Source organism: Carya illinoinensis, chromosome 3 (assembly GCF_018687715.1).
Source record: "Carya illinoinensis cultivar Pawnee chromosome 3, C.illinoinensisPawnee_v1, whole genome shotgun sequence".
Taxonomy (NCBI): Eukaryota; Viridiplantae; Streptophyta; class Magnoliopsida; order Fagales; family Juglandaceae; genus Carya; species Carya illinoinensis.
In genome coordinates, this window is record NC_056754.1 from 9,491,437 (window position 1) to 9,508,088 (window position 16,652).

The window sequence follows — 16,652 nt, forward strand, 5'->3', positions numbered from 1 at the left end:
TCCAAACAACGTGGTCACTGATGTGGCCGTCAGGGCTGGCTGATTAGCTTGGGTCCACCTTGTCAATTGCTGAGCATCATGCTTTAAGTGGAGATTCCGTGCACGTTGGGACCATCTAATATGAATGCGTTCATCCAAGCAGAGTCGATTTGCACCATAGTGTCGCAGAGTTCTACTGGGAATCGAATTCTTATTACTGATAAATTATTCTAATTCGTCAGTTTGGTTACGTAACTCATTTTAACTTATATAATTTAATCATTATAATTTTTTTTAATTTTAATATAAAATATAATAAATAATTTAATTTTTTTTAATTTTAAAATAATAATATTAAAAAATAATATTTTAATAATATTTTATTAAACTTTTATCTCAATTCAACTCAACTCAACTTCTAAACGCAGTCTAAATGAATTCTTATTCATTAAATGAGAGTGAAGTTACAGGATCCAAGACATAAGTACTGGGATGTACTCGAAGAATCCTCTCATAAAGAAATCTAATTTTAAACACCTAATAATAAAATTTAAGAATACAGTATTTAAAAAAAAAAGGATCCAAACACCAAGATATGATACTTCCAATTTTTTTTTTTATTTTTCTGGGGCTGGTCTAGAATTATACGGACTTTCCATATGCTACATCAATCAATAGATTTTTAGTTACCCAACTAAAAGTCGAATTAATCATATGGAAAATTATTTGTGTAAGTTAAAAATATAAAAATTTATTGTATTTTCTTTTTTAAAAAATAAAATTTATTATAAATAAATTATTTTAGTAAGTTTTATTTTGTATTTTCTTTTTAAGTGGAAATGAATACACAGGAACATTGCTAATATAATGGCTTCCGAGTTTCAAACAGAGGGACGTCGGCAGCGTCCTTTTCGGCATAAATCAGGATGGAAAATAAGTGTAGTGATACGTATAGTTGTGAAATTATAAATGCTACATAATTATTTTAAAAAAAATAAGATTAACAATTAAAAAATTAATTTTTTTTCATATAGATCTTATATTAATTTATTTTCTTAAAATAACTATATACCATTTGTACAATCACAACTATAAATATTATTTACCGTGTTTAATTCATGCAACGGTACCACGTACAAGATATGGGACAGATCCACTCATTCACATTGTTGAACAGGCGCACGTGTGGGCACTTTTCTTGTCCTCTCTGTCTTTCTCTTAGATCACGATGTTTCGAACTAAAAAAATAAAATAAAATACTCGAAAAAAACAACTGTATATGAAGGAAGGAAACCATATCCAGTAGGTAGTTTTGCTTTACAATATTATGCCAAGGCAAAAGCTGCGAATTTGCAACTTTCTCATGGATATCCACAAATTCATCCAACACTCTGCAGCTTGTCGATCGACACAAGAAATCTTTAAGAGCTTAGCTCCATCCAGCATATATAGATACACCAACTTCATACACAAAACTGCAACGTCTACAAATATGATGCCGCAGAGGCATCCACACCAATGACAGTACCATTGTTTCTTCTGATTATAGCACAGAACTAATACGATATAATCTCACTAGAATTAAACTAATTAATTAACCATGGAGAGAGGCATATTGATTGATCAAAGCCAAGGCATTGCTAGTGAGTTGTGCCACGTTCACGATCCTTCCCCGCACAAGGGTCTTCACGTTCCCATTCATGGCATTTCCTGCAAAGCCATCACTGCACGTACTATCATCCGTCAAGGCCGCGCTAACCCAAGTTTGTATGTCGTTTATCATGAGCTGAAAATTAGAGCCGCCCTTAAAGTTGTTCATCTCGCCCATGGACTTGCGAAGCTCGTCCACCGAATCTATCAACTCCTCCACACAGTCCTTCATGGCGGAAACCACTTTAGGACTCATCCCTTTGGTTCTTGAGATCCTCACCATCGCGGTAGAGGTTGATTGAGCCGAGAACAGAGTCACATTGAGGGCTGTGCTGGCTAGAAGTTGAGGGCTTGTTTGGATTGAATTTGCATGGACCGAGAGAGAGCTGAAGCAAAGTCTTGGGTAGGTTGTTGATCTGCAAGATGTTCTAATGAACTCAGTGCTTAACTGGTTAGCCGAAGCTGCAAAGCTAGGGTCTATGCATGAGCTAATGGCAAGTAGCATGAAAAGGGATGTCATAAAAGTTTTAGAAGATGAGCCTTCCATCTCTCTCTCCCTCTCTCTTTCTAAAAAGCGCACAAGTATTTTGGGTGGTGGGGGCGATGAAATTAGGAGCTAAGGGAAACGTATATATACAAGCAAAAGAAAGGGTCCTGGTGTTTGGGAAAGGGGGGGGGGGGGGGGGAGGGTTGGTTAGAGTTTATCCTCATTATAATATCTAAGTTGGCAAGGGTGGTGGGGGCTCTCAAATTGCCCAACTTGGGCTTGAAGGAGCATGCTGAAGGTCACAATCGCTATACAAAGTTCACACTTCCTTCGAGGGAGGAGTGTTTCCCATTGGTGGTTGTCTGGATTCTTTGTTTCAAAAACTGCTTTACTATCAAATATCGGCATCCAGTTTGGCCAAGTTGGCCTATCTGTTCCCAGTTATTAGCGCTGTTAAATGGATCGTGTAACTTTAATATTTTGTAATGATGGTCCATATGAATTGAGGGCTCGATCTGATGCTCTCCAAGTACTCCCCAACTAGTGTTGATTTAGCTTTTCAAATGGGGATTTTTTTTAAAAAAAATGTTTGGTATAAATCTACTTTCGACTTTTCCTCTTGATATTTTTAAAAATGCATAAAGATCTCCGATCCTGAATTGCAGGGCCCCCCGTCCTCTTTGAAGGACGTTTTGGGTCACATAATTAATTATGCATGCAACACGTGTCTTGGACAAAGTAAATAACACGACAAGGGGGCTATATATATATTTTTTATTATTATATAGACAATAATACGAAAAAGAAAAGGAAAATAAAGGAAATTGCTTCTTTCTTTCTTCTTTTTTCTCTCTCATGCATGGATTGTGGGGACAAGTTGCTCGAATAAGGTAAGCCGTTTGAACACGCAGTAGTCCAATTGAGACTGTGGCTACTGATTATTGATAACGTGGACGTACTTTTGATTCATGAACTTATTTAAATAATACAAGTGGTAGAAGAAACTAGATAAGACAATTAGCCGCCTGTCATCATCTTTGTCATAAATGCTACAGAATTATTCATACACTAATTTCATACGTACAGGATTATAAACTGTATATATATAAGAATTGAAATATCTATTGGGAATTTGGTATTAGTACTATAATTAGTGATCACATTCCTTTAAAATTTAAATTAAAACAAAAAGTAAAAAGATGATGCTTCACTGTGTAAGAGAAATACACACTAATATAATAAAAATTACAAATAAATTAATATTTAAACTAATACAACCTATTTAAAATACCAACACATTGCAGTGAACCAATTTGTCAACTCGTTCCAACGTAGGGTTCAATATTTTGCGGACTCGGCGTCAATGACAATTCCCGCGCTTCATAACTGTGGACGTCGATCACCGCAAAAATTATTGCCTCGTGTTGCAGCCAGCAGGTAGGAAAGTGGCCGATTTTAGCCGATGACTAGGACTCAGTACACACTGCGTCGGAACTATGTGCATGTTCGTGATCTCGAGCTTAGATCATCTCTCTCTCTCTCTCTCTCTCTCTCGTCATTCGTACTCGGGTTTAGCATTTGAGAAAGTAAAATAATAGACGTAAAATTCAATTTATATCTTTTTATATAATTATAACTTAAAACGAATGATATTTTTATAAAATAATTCATAAAAGTTACTTCATATTTTAAATAAATATTCTCATTTTTAAATATAATTATATAAAATATTGTAGGTAAATTATTATATATTCATCAATTAAGAAATTTTAGAACTCAGATCGTTAGGTTTTTTTTAACAATTTATTTTTATTTGCCGTGCTCATATGTGATTTTTTTTTTTTTGGCGTTTTTCTCAGTCTCATACCTTATTAATAATTATATAGAAGAGTTACCAAATATAAAATTAAACGAAAGGTATGTCGTTAAGAAGACCAATCCATTGTACTTCGATTAGCGAGCGACCTCAACTTGTCTTGGCTTCCAATATATGTAATTATGTTCATCCTGCATCCACTTCTGGGTATTAAAAGAAAGAAAAGCCGATGTACCAAAAGCCAAAAGGACTTGATCAGGGCTGCAGAAGATATTTTTGAAGATACTGAAAAATATCTTAACAGCTCAATGAAAAATAAATGAATTAATAAATAAGAGAACACCTCAGAAGGGCTCGAACGAATGTCGTTACAGGTGTAAAGCAAAATGCAGCGCCGGAGGGAGGCCCCCCAAAAATTTGAAACTCCCGTCGCGGCCTAGTCCCCACTCTAAAGTTTGAAGATTTTTTTTTTTTTTTAAAGAGTGAGACTTCTATATATGCTTATAACTATAATCCTGTTTCTTGAAAAACTTTTTGTTTTGAAATCTCGGTATCAAATAATTACAATTTCGGCCAAATTTACATAACTTAATTCTGATAATTAATATAGTTTTATTGTAATTCTACGTATGGTACGTGCATGCGTGTGTATATATAATATAAATATTAATTTTTTGATATGATCAAATTATTATAACAATTTCTTAAGCCAACCACTTGGTTAAATAGTACTACTGTACCTTGATAAAATTATCAAATCATAACATAAACCAAGAACGGTATTAAATTAATAGCAATATTGGGACCGGCCAGAAGTGATTGATTTGTAACATAATTGGAATGCAGGCTAGCTTACGGTAATATACCCTACGAGCTAAGCACGCATATGGGTAGCCAGCAACCTGGTGCAATTAGTTGAGTCATCCGTACCTGGCCTATATTAATGGTATATATGTTGGCTTTCCTAAGAGTGGACCAAACTTTATTTATGAATTAATCAGCTAGCATAACCTCCATTATTGCAGGAATTAAAGAACCATGTCCTATCATTATCATGGTATTAATAATATCATCACGTGTATATACTTTTTTCATTTTTGAATTATTATTATTCTTTATGAGAAATGACATTTATAATCATAAATTAAAGTCATGTATAAGTACTGCGTATTCTTTTAAAAAATAGTGATTAAGTCTATTATTAAAAAATTAATTTTTTTTTTATATGAGTCTCGTATGTACTAAATTTTTTTTTAAAGAAGTGTACAATACTAGAATAATTCATGACTGTATCTAATATTATTCATAAAATAAAAAATTTTCTTATTGATACACCGCATCAATCATTTAGAAGTCTTATTAGGTTAGCTTCGATAAAAAATTATTTTTTTCTGCTTTTTGTTCTAAAATTGTAATGGCCGGGTCCAACGACACACCAACTCGAATGTAGCCGATCAAACTCGTTTGGTCTGCGCCATTTCCATGAATGCTACCTTATAGCTTTAGCTACTAGGATTTATGTGACAAATGATCTAGCTTTTTATAATATCTTGCAGTAGCCGTAACTAATCTTATAAGAGCTGCAACTTAATTAATTTTTCAGACTGTCACCTTTCGAATTAAGAAAGTTAATTAAGCAAAAGGTTTTGGATATATACGTGTGTGTGTGTGTGTCGTGTGTGTGTGTGGATAAGGTTATAATATATATCAAACACTAAGATCATGTGAGCTAGCTGAACACTTAATTGGAGAGGAGCAAAGAAAAGTACACTTAAGTTTATCGTGATCTCTTCTTTAACATTATTGTTGTTAGTTTGTGATCATGTCAATTTCATCCATTTTCACTGAACATGGATCATCCTCACCCAAAAATCTTATCCTTTTGGTAGGAGTACTAGATCAGTCGGAGGGAGGGACTCCACTCCTACCAAAAGGATAAGGTTTTTGTACGATCGATAATTGGGAGGATCATGGACATATTATTGTACGTGAAGGTTGGGCTCAACACTCGACAGTGCCACATGGAAAAAATTTTTGTAGGGCAACTTGTGATCTAACAATATTGTAGGATGGGGACCTTTTTATTTTTTGCACCATTTGAATTATATATAATGATGTTTATGGAGCAATTAATTATTTAACGGACGTTATGCAAAGAGCTTTTTAGCAATCCAAACCAAAAGTTATAGATGTGTCGAAGCTAAAAGAAAAATAGCCTTTTGTGATCTGAAAATCAACGCAAAAAGTCTGAATGTTGTCGCAAAAAGCTTTTTTCTGTAAACTTTGTGCGGCGCGAAGTGGACGGTAAGAATGAGTGTCACAATATTTATTGCGCTGTTTTCTATTTGGCTACAAATACAATAAATTTTTGCTGTGATATTTGTCGCTGCAATAAATCATATGTTGCAAAATACAAAACCATGGTTAAACATGGTCGCAATACTTATTTGCATCTAATAATTATATAAGTTAATAATGTAATTTTTATATAATTTATTATCATTGACCTTATAAAATATTAAATAATATATGCTATCAATTAATAACAAATCATAAATTAAGTGATAATTTATGTCATTATATGTAAATAGCTAATACTTCATACATACTTTACTATTTACACTTAATAAGTAATTAGATAATTTTTTTTTTTTAAATACCTAAGTTGCAAGCAAGCTTGAATAGTCATTGTACAATGAAATTATTTGATATTCATTGACCATATATAAAATGTATAAAATTATTAATAATTAGGCATACTAGAGATCAGTAAATTAGTCTAAATTAGTAAGTAGTAACTATCAACATCATAAATGTAATTATAGTTAAATATTTTCTTAATGAGTTAGTTACATCATCTATATTAATAATTCATTTTATTTTAATTTTAGTAATTCAAATAATTTTTTTATTAATTTATTTGTAAAAAATAAACAAAATAATTGGGCTGAACCGGATCGGACCAATAGTTACTGATCTGGTCCCTATGGGTGTTTGGTTGAGCAAAATGATGGACCAAAAATCATTCCCTGGCCCGAACCGATTTACACCCTTTGCCACTTCAGCTATTAATGGCCAATTATAGGGATTTACTTGGAATCTTAAGTAAATTAGACATTTCTTTGGCATGAAATGGCTCAAACCTCTTAGCTCGAGTATAATTAATTAAAATTGTTTATGTAAATACTAATTTTTTATGATATGACATATTGTAATAAAATGATGGTGTTATGTGTCCATATTATCTCTATTTAGTTAGCTTAAAGAAACATACTCAATTGGTCCTTGTGAAGATTACAAATGGCTATAATTAATTTCATTGATTTGATAACTACCATGAGAACAAATTGGTCCTTATGAAGAGTACCTCATGGAAAAATCTCTCTTCAAATTCTTCTCCGTAGTTTAGTGTCTTAAGCGGGAGAGATAAATGCATGAATTGGTCCCTATAAAAGAGTACATCGCGGAAAAATATCTCTTCAAATTCTAATCCGTAGTTTAGTGTCTTAAGTGGGATCGAGATAGATAAATGCATGAATTGAGTTCTACAACATTTATTGTTACCCGTATAGATACTAATTCGTACAATATTAAATGATATCAATAATGGTAGAATTCAATTTATGCGTCTCTTTCTCGCACAACAATGATTAGACGTCACATAATATCAGCCAATAATGAATAAAAACTTGACAATTAATGTTATCAAATTATATTTAAGGCGTTATGTTCACGATCAGTAGTAGTTACGAATTCATGGTTATAAGGGATCACGAGTGACTACCCTCCGCAACATAACAACATAAAAGCTACACTTTTAGAACATGTTACAGGCCAAGCTAATAATTAGGCCTAAGGGACTTCCCACGTACAGCTTTAAGAGTTATATCTATTTATTTCAAATTGTTGAATTAGTCAAGATTGCAAATAAAAGCTGTTATCTGAATTGTTGGTAAATAGATAACTAGTGGCGTCATGTCCTCAGTGGTTTTCTTGTCTTTAATTTCAGTTGTTACTTTCTTTGTATTTCAGCATTCATGTGCAAGTAAGTAGTTATTTCCAATTCCTTGTAATTAGGTAATTATTTTGCCAGTCAGTTAAGTCAATTGTCTATAAATGTTATTGAAAGCATAAATGAAAATTATCTGATTCCTAGCCAACAGAAAATCCAGGAGATTGATCTTCTTGAACTAATCAATTCACTATATTATTTTCATATTTTCGTCTAACATTGGTATCAAGAGCTGGTGCATCCATAGCTGAGGGTAATGTCAGCACACGCCACTCCCAGTTGGCTAACTCTTTGGCCACTTTGAAGCAAGCTCAAGACACGCAGGAGAAACAACAAGCACACCTACAGCACATCGTTGAAGGATTAGTAACACAAATGAAAGTGGTAACTTCTAATTTGGAGATATCGACGAAACATGAAGGCAAGAAAATTGTGGAAGAACAAGTGGACTCGCTGGTCGTACACACTATGAATCCTCTTTTTTAGGATACCAAGGGCATTCAAACCAAAACTATTTGCTTGGAGTTTCCTACGTTTGATGAAACTAACCCCAACGGGTGGTTGTATCAAGCTAATCAATTTTTTAAATATCACTAGCCACATTCAAAATTTCGTGTCTTATTAGCTTCCATTCATATGGAAGGTAAGGCCTTGACGTGGTTCCAGGAGATGGAAACAGCAAGCGGATTCACTAACTGGGAGGTGTTTTGGGCCATCATGTTACAACCCCTAAAAAAGTCACCTTGGGACAAGCCTTGACACTGCCCTTGGGAGGTAAGGACAGCACCTTGGTTAGCCCACAAGCATGCCTTGACTCATGGGGTGACACGCATGGAGCGCCCTGCATGCATGCATACCTTGGCCTGCGCGGTGACACACACGGGGCACCTAGTATGCGGGCTAGCGTGGATAGTGAGAGCTTGCTTGCGTGTGCAGCCTGGCGTCGCACGCCCATGCGAGTCTCAGTACGTAGGCCCATGCACGCCATGGTGGGCCATGTGGCCCTTGCATGCACCCATGCACCGCAAGGCCTTGCACGGCACTTCCAGCCCACCTAGCCACACTTCAGCAAGGCTAGTGGCATGCCCACCAGGCATGCCATCCAGCGCACGGCTCTAGCTCGTGCCTTGCAGAGCAGGTCAGTGGCATGCCATCCAACGCACGGCTTCAGCCCGTGCCTTGCAAAACAAGTTAGTGGCATGCCCATCAGGCATGCCACCCAGCGCATGGCTCCATGCCTTGCAGACTCAGCGCCTAGGCCACCAGCCTAGGCCATGCCGTGCACCACCATGGCTCACCATCAGCAAGCCATGCTGCACCACCTGACCATGGACCAACCCAAAGACCGCCGTGCACCCACTTAGACCTCCATGGGCCATGCATGTCACGGCTAGCCTTGGTCCATGACCACTATCATGTTATTTATTTAATTTTATTTAGTTATTTATTTTCAAGGAACCTATTGGGGGTTTTCAATTTGTTTTGCTTATAAATAGGACATCTTTCATTTGCTTTAGGATCTTTTGGCAAACTCCTAGAGGGAAGACTATTGTTTGAGAGATCACAAACTGGTGCCTTGCACTTGAGCTTTTTGGGTGCAATTCGTAAATCTCAAAGAGAGGATCACACCTTGCAATTCGTGAATATGTGTGATTCATTTAGTTTGTTCTTGCAACTTAGTGCAATTCGTGAATCCAAGTTGAGTTCTTCAATATATGAGGTTTATTCAATTCTTATGCAATTCGTAAATCAAGTATTGAATTAGTATTGTTTATGTTTTTGTTCATTCAAGTTCATAAGTTTGTTCTTTTGTTCTTGAGCATTCTTCTTTTGTTCTTGAGTGTTCTTCATATTTTTTGCTCTTCTAATCCATAAAATCTCCCAACACTTGTGTTTGTCAACTTTCCATAAATTGTTTGCTCCATCTTATTAGCCTTGGCCAAAATTTCCTCCCTTTGGGAATTGAATTCAAGTTTTGGCAATCCTTGCCTAATTTGAATTGCATAATCCGCCCACTCATCTTGCCAATTAAGGTTCCTATAATTTAGGAATCCTAATTGACTAAGCCCTCCTTCCATAGCCAGCCATACACCTCATCCCTTAATTTAAAGAATTGTTAATCATCTCCAATCCCTTAAATCCCTTATCCCTTGATTTAAGGAATTGTCAATCATCTTCAATTCCTTAAATCTCTCATCTCTTAAATCTCTCAAGTCCACTTTGACTTACCAAACTAGCCCCACCAAATCTTCAAGAATTCCTACCACTTAGGAATTCTCCCAAAACCCTATCCTTCATCCACTCAAATCACTCAAACCACTTGATCCCTAAAATCACTCCATTCCTAAAATTCCTCAAGTCAAGCAAAATCCTAAACCTCCATCCTAGCCGTCCATCATACATCTTCCAAACCCTAAACCCCATTGTCCAAGTGGCACCAAGCCTAGCCCACTCTAGTGTTGTGCGCCCGTCACCATTGAACCCACCACAATCCCTTGCCCATTTCCATCACTCCATACATCCATCTTTGCCCAAACACCTAACCACACCAAGTGGTCATCTTGACCACCATTACTCGAGAACCAAGCAAGAAAGGAATAAGGATCTGGTCATTACAAGACCACCATTGGCGTGGAAGACTTATTGTCTAGGGACTTGACCGTGGTCCCTAACAACTTGGTGTTTTCATTGAGAGGATTCTTGTTTGGTGTTCTTGAGAAGTTCTCACTTCTCCAAGAGGTAAACAACGTGTTAACTCAATCCCTTGTGAATTTGATTGGGAGGTCCATGGAGGACCTCGACATTGTTTACTTTGTATTGCTTGAGAAATTGAAAATTGAAGTTTGAGAGTTGAGGTAGAGGACGAAGGAGTGTGATTTTGGGGTCAACCACACAAGTTGGTGGAAAACCCAAGGTTGGACCTTTTGTGTAAGAGGGGTAAACCATCTTTGAAGGTGGGGGACCCAAGGTTGGACTTGTGAACTAAGAGCAAGCTCCACCCACTAAATTGCTAGCCATGAGTCATGTGGTTCAAGAGGAGGAATAAGGTGGTTCCAACCGGGAACGCATAGAGGCCATAGAAAAGCAAGGCTTAAGGCTTAACCACCTCCTCAATGAGGTCAAGACTACCTTGGCCGAATTTGCAATGTCCTTGAATGCTACCAACCGTGCGGTTGAGGAGAGTAGAAGGGACATTGAGACCTTAAAGAGGGAGACCAATGTAAGCCTTGAAAGGCTTGAGAGGAGAATGGTGGAAACTAATGGGCAAAGGCCACCACCAAGTCCGAATAGGCAAGGGCATGAGGTCCTTGTGGATGGGGCCGAGACAAGTGTCACGGGGTCCTTACGTGAGCTACCACAAAATGAGTTTAGAAGGGGTGGTAGAATTGAAAACAATCGAGTTGTTGTTGAGAGATGGATCCCCAATATTGACCAACCCACTAGAACCCATAGTGTGAGATAAGAGTATCAAGATATAAGGCTTGAGAGACCACCAAGAGAAGAAGTTTTTTAGGGGGGATTTGAGCATGAGCATGGTTATGAGAGGCCTTATGGTCGTGGAGGCCATTATGAGAGAATAGAGACTATCATGAGAGAGGGTATGGTGTTGACCACCATAAAGATAGAAGGGGAAACTGGGCTAATGACCGGAGACCCAAGAGACCAAATGTGGACTTTCCTAAGTTCAATGATGGGGATCCTTATGAATGGCTTGACAAGGTTGATCACTACTTTCACACTTATAAAGTACCAAGGAGAGAAAGAGTGTCAACGGCATATTTTTACTTGGAAGGAAAAGCAAGCAAGTGGTGGAGGTGGATCCGAGACCAATATGAGAAGGATATGAGAATATTGGGTTGGACGGCTTTTGAGAAAAAGTTCCTCATGCAATTTGGGTCATCCCCTACCATTAACCACCATGGCCAACTTGCCAAGTTGAGGCAAGAAGGTAAAGTGCATAGTTACATTGAAGAATTTAGGCAATTACAAACTCTTGTGAGAGGGTGGTCCGAGGAGGCCCTTGTGGGCGCATTTGTGGATGGGTTGAAACCTTGGATAGCCAAGGATGTTAAGTTGAAGCAACCCTCTAAGATTCAAGAAGCTATGAGGATAGCAGAGATCCTAGAAGAGAGCACTAATATGGAGAAGCGTCAATCTAAGAAAATGGGGAGTAAGGTTACTACACCCTTGCAAACCAATGTTCCTTGGAAATGCAAGGAGGAAATGGAGAGTGCTTCTAAATCTAAACCACTTGAAATGAAAAAACTTTCAAGAGAAGATGTCCAAGATAAAATAAAGAAGGGCCTTTGTTTTAAGTGTGGAGAAAAATAGGACATAGGGCACAAATGTAGATTAGGACAAGTGTACATGTTGGTTGATGAGAGAAGTGAGGAAGAGGATGATGGTTATTTTGTGGAATCCTCTAACCAAGAGAACAATCAAGAGGAGACCAAAGTGAACAAAAATTATGAGGAGGCCGAGTTGTCCCTTAATACCTTGATGGGGACCCAAAAACATACCTCCATGAGGGTAATGGCATGGATAGGAACAATTGAAATCCCTTTGTTGATAGATAGTGGTTCCACACACAATTTCATTAACTGCACCCTTGTTGCCAAGCTTGGCTTGAATCCGATTGCTATAAAGCATTTGAGGTAAAGATGGCTAGTGGGACAAGATGAAATGTAAAGGGCTAGTGAAAGAAGTAAAAATGAATGTGCAATGAGTGAGAGTAGTGGTGGATTTACACATACTTCCTTTGGTGGAGCTTGATGTTGTATTGGGCAATCCATGCCTCAAAGGCCTTGAAAGGGTAGTGCTTGACTACAACAAAAGGACAATGGAATTCAAGCTAGGGTCCAAAAAGAATGTATGGGTAACTTTAGCATTTAAGGAAGCCAAGTCGGGAGAGGTCTCAATGTTAGAAAATATGGGCAAAGGAGGGGCACATTGTTTTGCCATGAAGATGGCTAAGGAAGAGAATGAGGAGAAAGCATGGACATTCTCAAATTTAATCCTTGAGGGCAAGGATGTTCTTGAAGAGAGGGAGAATGTTACAACCTCTAGAAAAGTCACCTTGGGACAAGCCTTGACACTGCCCTTGGGAGGCAAGGACAGCTCCTTGGTTAGCCCACAAGCATGCCTTGGCTCGTGGGGTAACACGCACGGGGCTCCCAGCATGCATGCATGCCTTGGCCCGCGCGGTGGCACACACGGGGCGCCCAATATCAGGCTAGCGTGGCTAGTGAGAGCTTGCTTGGGCGTGCAGCCTGGTGCCGCACACCCATGTGAGTCTTAGTACACAGGCCCATGCGTACCATGGTGGGCCGCATGGCCCTTGCATGCACCCATGCACCGCAAGGCCTTGCGCAACACTTTCAGCCCACCCAGCCACACTTCAGCAAGGCTAGTGGCATGTCCACCAGGCATGCCATCCAGCGCACGGCTCCAGCCCGTGCCTTGCAGAGCAGGTTATTGGCATGCCCACCACGCAAGCCACCCAGCGCATGGCTCCAGCCCATGCCTTGCAAACTCAGCGCCTAGGCCACCAGCCTAAGCCATGCCATGCACCACCATGGCTCACCATCAGCAAGCCATGCCGCACTACCTGACCAAGGACCAACCCAAAGACCGTCGTGCACCCACTTAGCCTACCATGGGCCATGCATGCCACGGCTAACCTTGGTTTATGACCACTATCATGTTATTTATTTTCAAGGGACCTATTGGAGGTTTCTAATTTGTTTTGCTTATAAATAGGACATCTTTCATTTGCTTTAGGATCTTTTGGCAAACTCCTATAGGGAAGACTATTGTTTGAGAGATCACAAACCGGTGCCTTGCACTTGGGCTTTTTGGATGCAATTCGTGAATCCCAAAGAGAGGATCACACCTTACAATTCGTGAATAGGTGTGATTCATTTATCTTGTTCTTGTAACTTGATGCAATTCGTGAATCCAAGTTGAATTCTTCAATATATGAGGTTTATTCAATTCTTGTGCAATTCATGAATCAAGTATTGAATTAGTATTGTTTATGCTTTTGTTCATTCAAGTTTATAAGTTTGTTATTTTGTTCTTGAGTGTTCTTCTTTTGTTCTTGAGTGTTCTTCATTATTTTTGAGTGTTCTTCATTGTTCTTGAGTGTTCTTCATATTTTTTGCTCTTTCAATCCATCCAATCCATAAAATCTCTCAACACTTGTATTTGTCAACTTTCCATAAATTGTTTGCTCCATCTTATTAGCCTTGGTCGAAATTCCCTCCCTTTGGGAATTGAATTCAAGTTTTGGCAATCCTTACCTAATTTGAATTGTCTAATCCTCCTACTCATCTTGCCAATTAAGATTCTTATAATTTAGGAATCCTAATTAACCAAGCCCTCCTTCCATAGCCAGCCATACACCTCATCCCTTAATTTAAAGAATTGTCAATCATCTCCATTCCCTTAAATCTCTCATCCCTTGATTTAAGAAATTGTCAATCATATTCAATTCTTTAAATCTCTCATCCCTTAAATCTCTCAAGTCCACTTTGACTTACCAAACTAACCCCACCAAATCCTCAAGGATTCCTACCACTTAGGAATCCTCCCAAAACCCTATCTTCCGTCCAATCAAATCATTCAATCACTCAAACCACCCGATCCCTAAAATCACTCCATTCCTAGAATTCTTCAAGTCAAGTAAAACCCTAAACCTCCATCCTAGCAGTCCATCATACATCTTCCAAATCCTAAACCCCATTGTCCAAGTGGCGCCAAGCCTAGCCCACTCTAGTGCTCCACTCTAGTGCTGTGCGCCCATCACCATTGAACCTCACAATCTCTTGCCCATTTCCATCACTCCATACACTCATCTTTGCCCAAACACCTAACCACACCATACCCAAGTGGTCATCTTGACCACCATTGCTCGAGAACAAAGCAAGAGAGGAACAAGAATCCGATCATCACAAGACCACCATTGGCGTGGAGGACTTATTCTCTAGGGAATTGACTGGGGTCCCTAACATATCAGTTTATGACGATGCTATGGAAGCCCTCACAAAGCTGAGACAAACAACGATTGTGGAAGCCTACAAGTCTGAATTTGAGCATCTTTCTAATCATTTCCATGGATTAGCCGAGTCTTACAAACTCAGCTATTTCTTAGGTGGATTACATGAAGATATTCGCTACATGGTTCGCATGATGAACCCCACTTCCTTATTGAATGCTTTTGGCAAAGCTAAAATGCAAGAAGAAAATGTGGCAGCACTCAAGCATATTATTTGCAATCCAATTGGTTTTTCTAAGCCTCCATTGGCTTTTTTGGAGCCACAACCCAAGACGTTGATTCCTATTCAACATTTATCTCCAACCCAAATGAAGGAACGACGAGACAAAGGCTTGCGCTATAATTGTAATGACAAGTGGAGCCTTGGTCATCGATGTAAATCAGCAAATCTTTTCATTATGGAGTATGAAGATTCGGACGAGGATGGTGAGGTTAAGTCCACCCCCTTGCTTCTTGAGGCAGAAGGGTCAAGTTCCAAGCATATTAACTTGGAGCCTGAGGCCAAAGATCCTACACCAGCAATATCCATTCATGCTCTTGTTGGTTCTCTGAACTCTAGGACAATGCGACTTATTGGTTTTGTTCGTGGCATACCGATCATAGTATTAATTGACATCGAAAGCACCCACAATTTTGTGGATCCTTCCATCTTCACCAAGGCACAATTACCTTTATGCCATTCACCAGGAATGACAGTAAAGGTGCAAATGGAGAAGCTGTCCGCAGCGAAGGACTTACTAAATCTGAAGATTTTCAAATGCAAGGTATTACCTTTTGCACAAAATTTTTTGTCCTCACCTTAGATGGTTGTGATGTGGTCTTAGGTGTTCAATGGTTGAAAACTCTTAGACCTATTTTATGGGATTTTTCAAAGCTATCAATGGCATTCACTTACAAGGGCACTCCTGCACAACAACGATGGCTCATCAAACTTTTGGGATATGATTTTGAGGTGTATTACAAGAAAGGCAAAGAAAATTCTGTTGCTGATACATTATCCAGGAAAGATATGGTGAACTCTCGACTCTTACATTACCATTGGTTTCTTGGTTATTTACTTTACGTTCTGAATATGCCACTTCTCCTTAACTAATTAAATTGTAAGATCAGTTTCTTAAAGGGAAACTCGATAGTTCAATTTATTCCATGAGGGATTGGCTTATTTTTTACAAAAAAAAAAAAAAAAGAATTTTTGTTCCTGCCAAATGTCCTTTCCAGGATATGCTTATGGAACTCATGCATTCCAACCCTTTAGGGGGTCACTCTGAATTCTACAAGACCTACCATAGATTGAAATCTGAGTTTTAATGGAAATGAATGCGTCGGTGCATACGTACTTTCATTCGAGAGTGTGAGAACTGTCAACAGAATAAATCTAAAAATATTCCTACACTAGGATTCCTTCACCCTCTTCCAATTCCTACTAAGGTATGGATGGATATTTCTATAGATTTTATTGAAGGCCTACCCCCTTTCTCATGGGTGTGGTGTTATTATGGTAGTTGTGGATCACCTCTCAAAGTATGCGCATTTCATTTATTTGTCTCATCCATATATGGCTTCGAAAATAGTTACTCTTTTTCTGGAGCATGTATTTAAGTTGTATGGAATGCCTACATCAATAGTTACATACTGTGACCCTACTTTTACA

General features: G+C 38.3%; 1 protein-coding gene across 1 annotated transcript; it reads right to left on the bottom strand.

The window, feature by feature from the left end:
• Positions 1 to 1,259: 1,259 nt before the first annotated feature.
• Positions 1,260 to 2,270, bottom strand: LOC122303136 (21 kDa protein-like). The gene has a single exon (XM_043114758.1). It carries the CDS (start codon positions 2,174 to 2,176, stop codon positions 1,574 to 1,576), a length of 603 nt encoding a protein of 200 aa, XP_042970692.1. The 5' UTR covers positions 2,177 to 2,270; the 3' UTR covers positions 1,260 to 1,573.
• Positions 2,271 to 16,652: the final 14,382 nt, after the last annotated feature.

Excerpts from the sequence above, each read along its gene's own strand:
- LOC122303136 (XM_043114758.1), bottom strand. The coding sequence starts at position 2,176 with ATGGAAGGCTCATCTTCTAAAACTTTTATGACATCCCTTTTCATGCTA.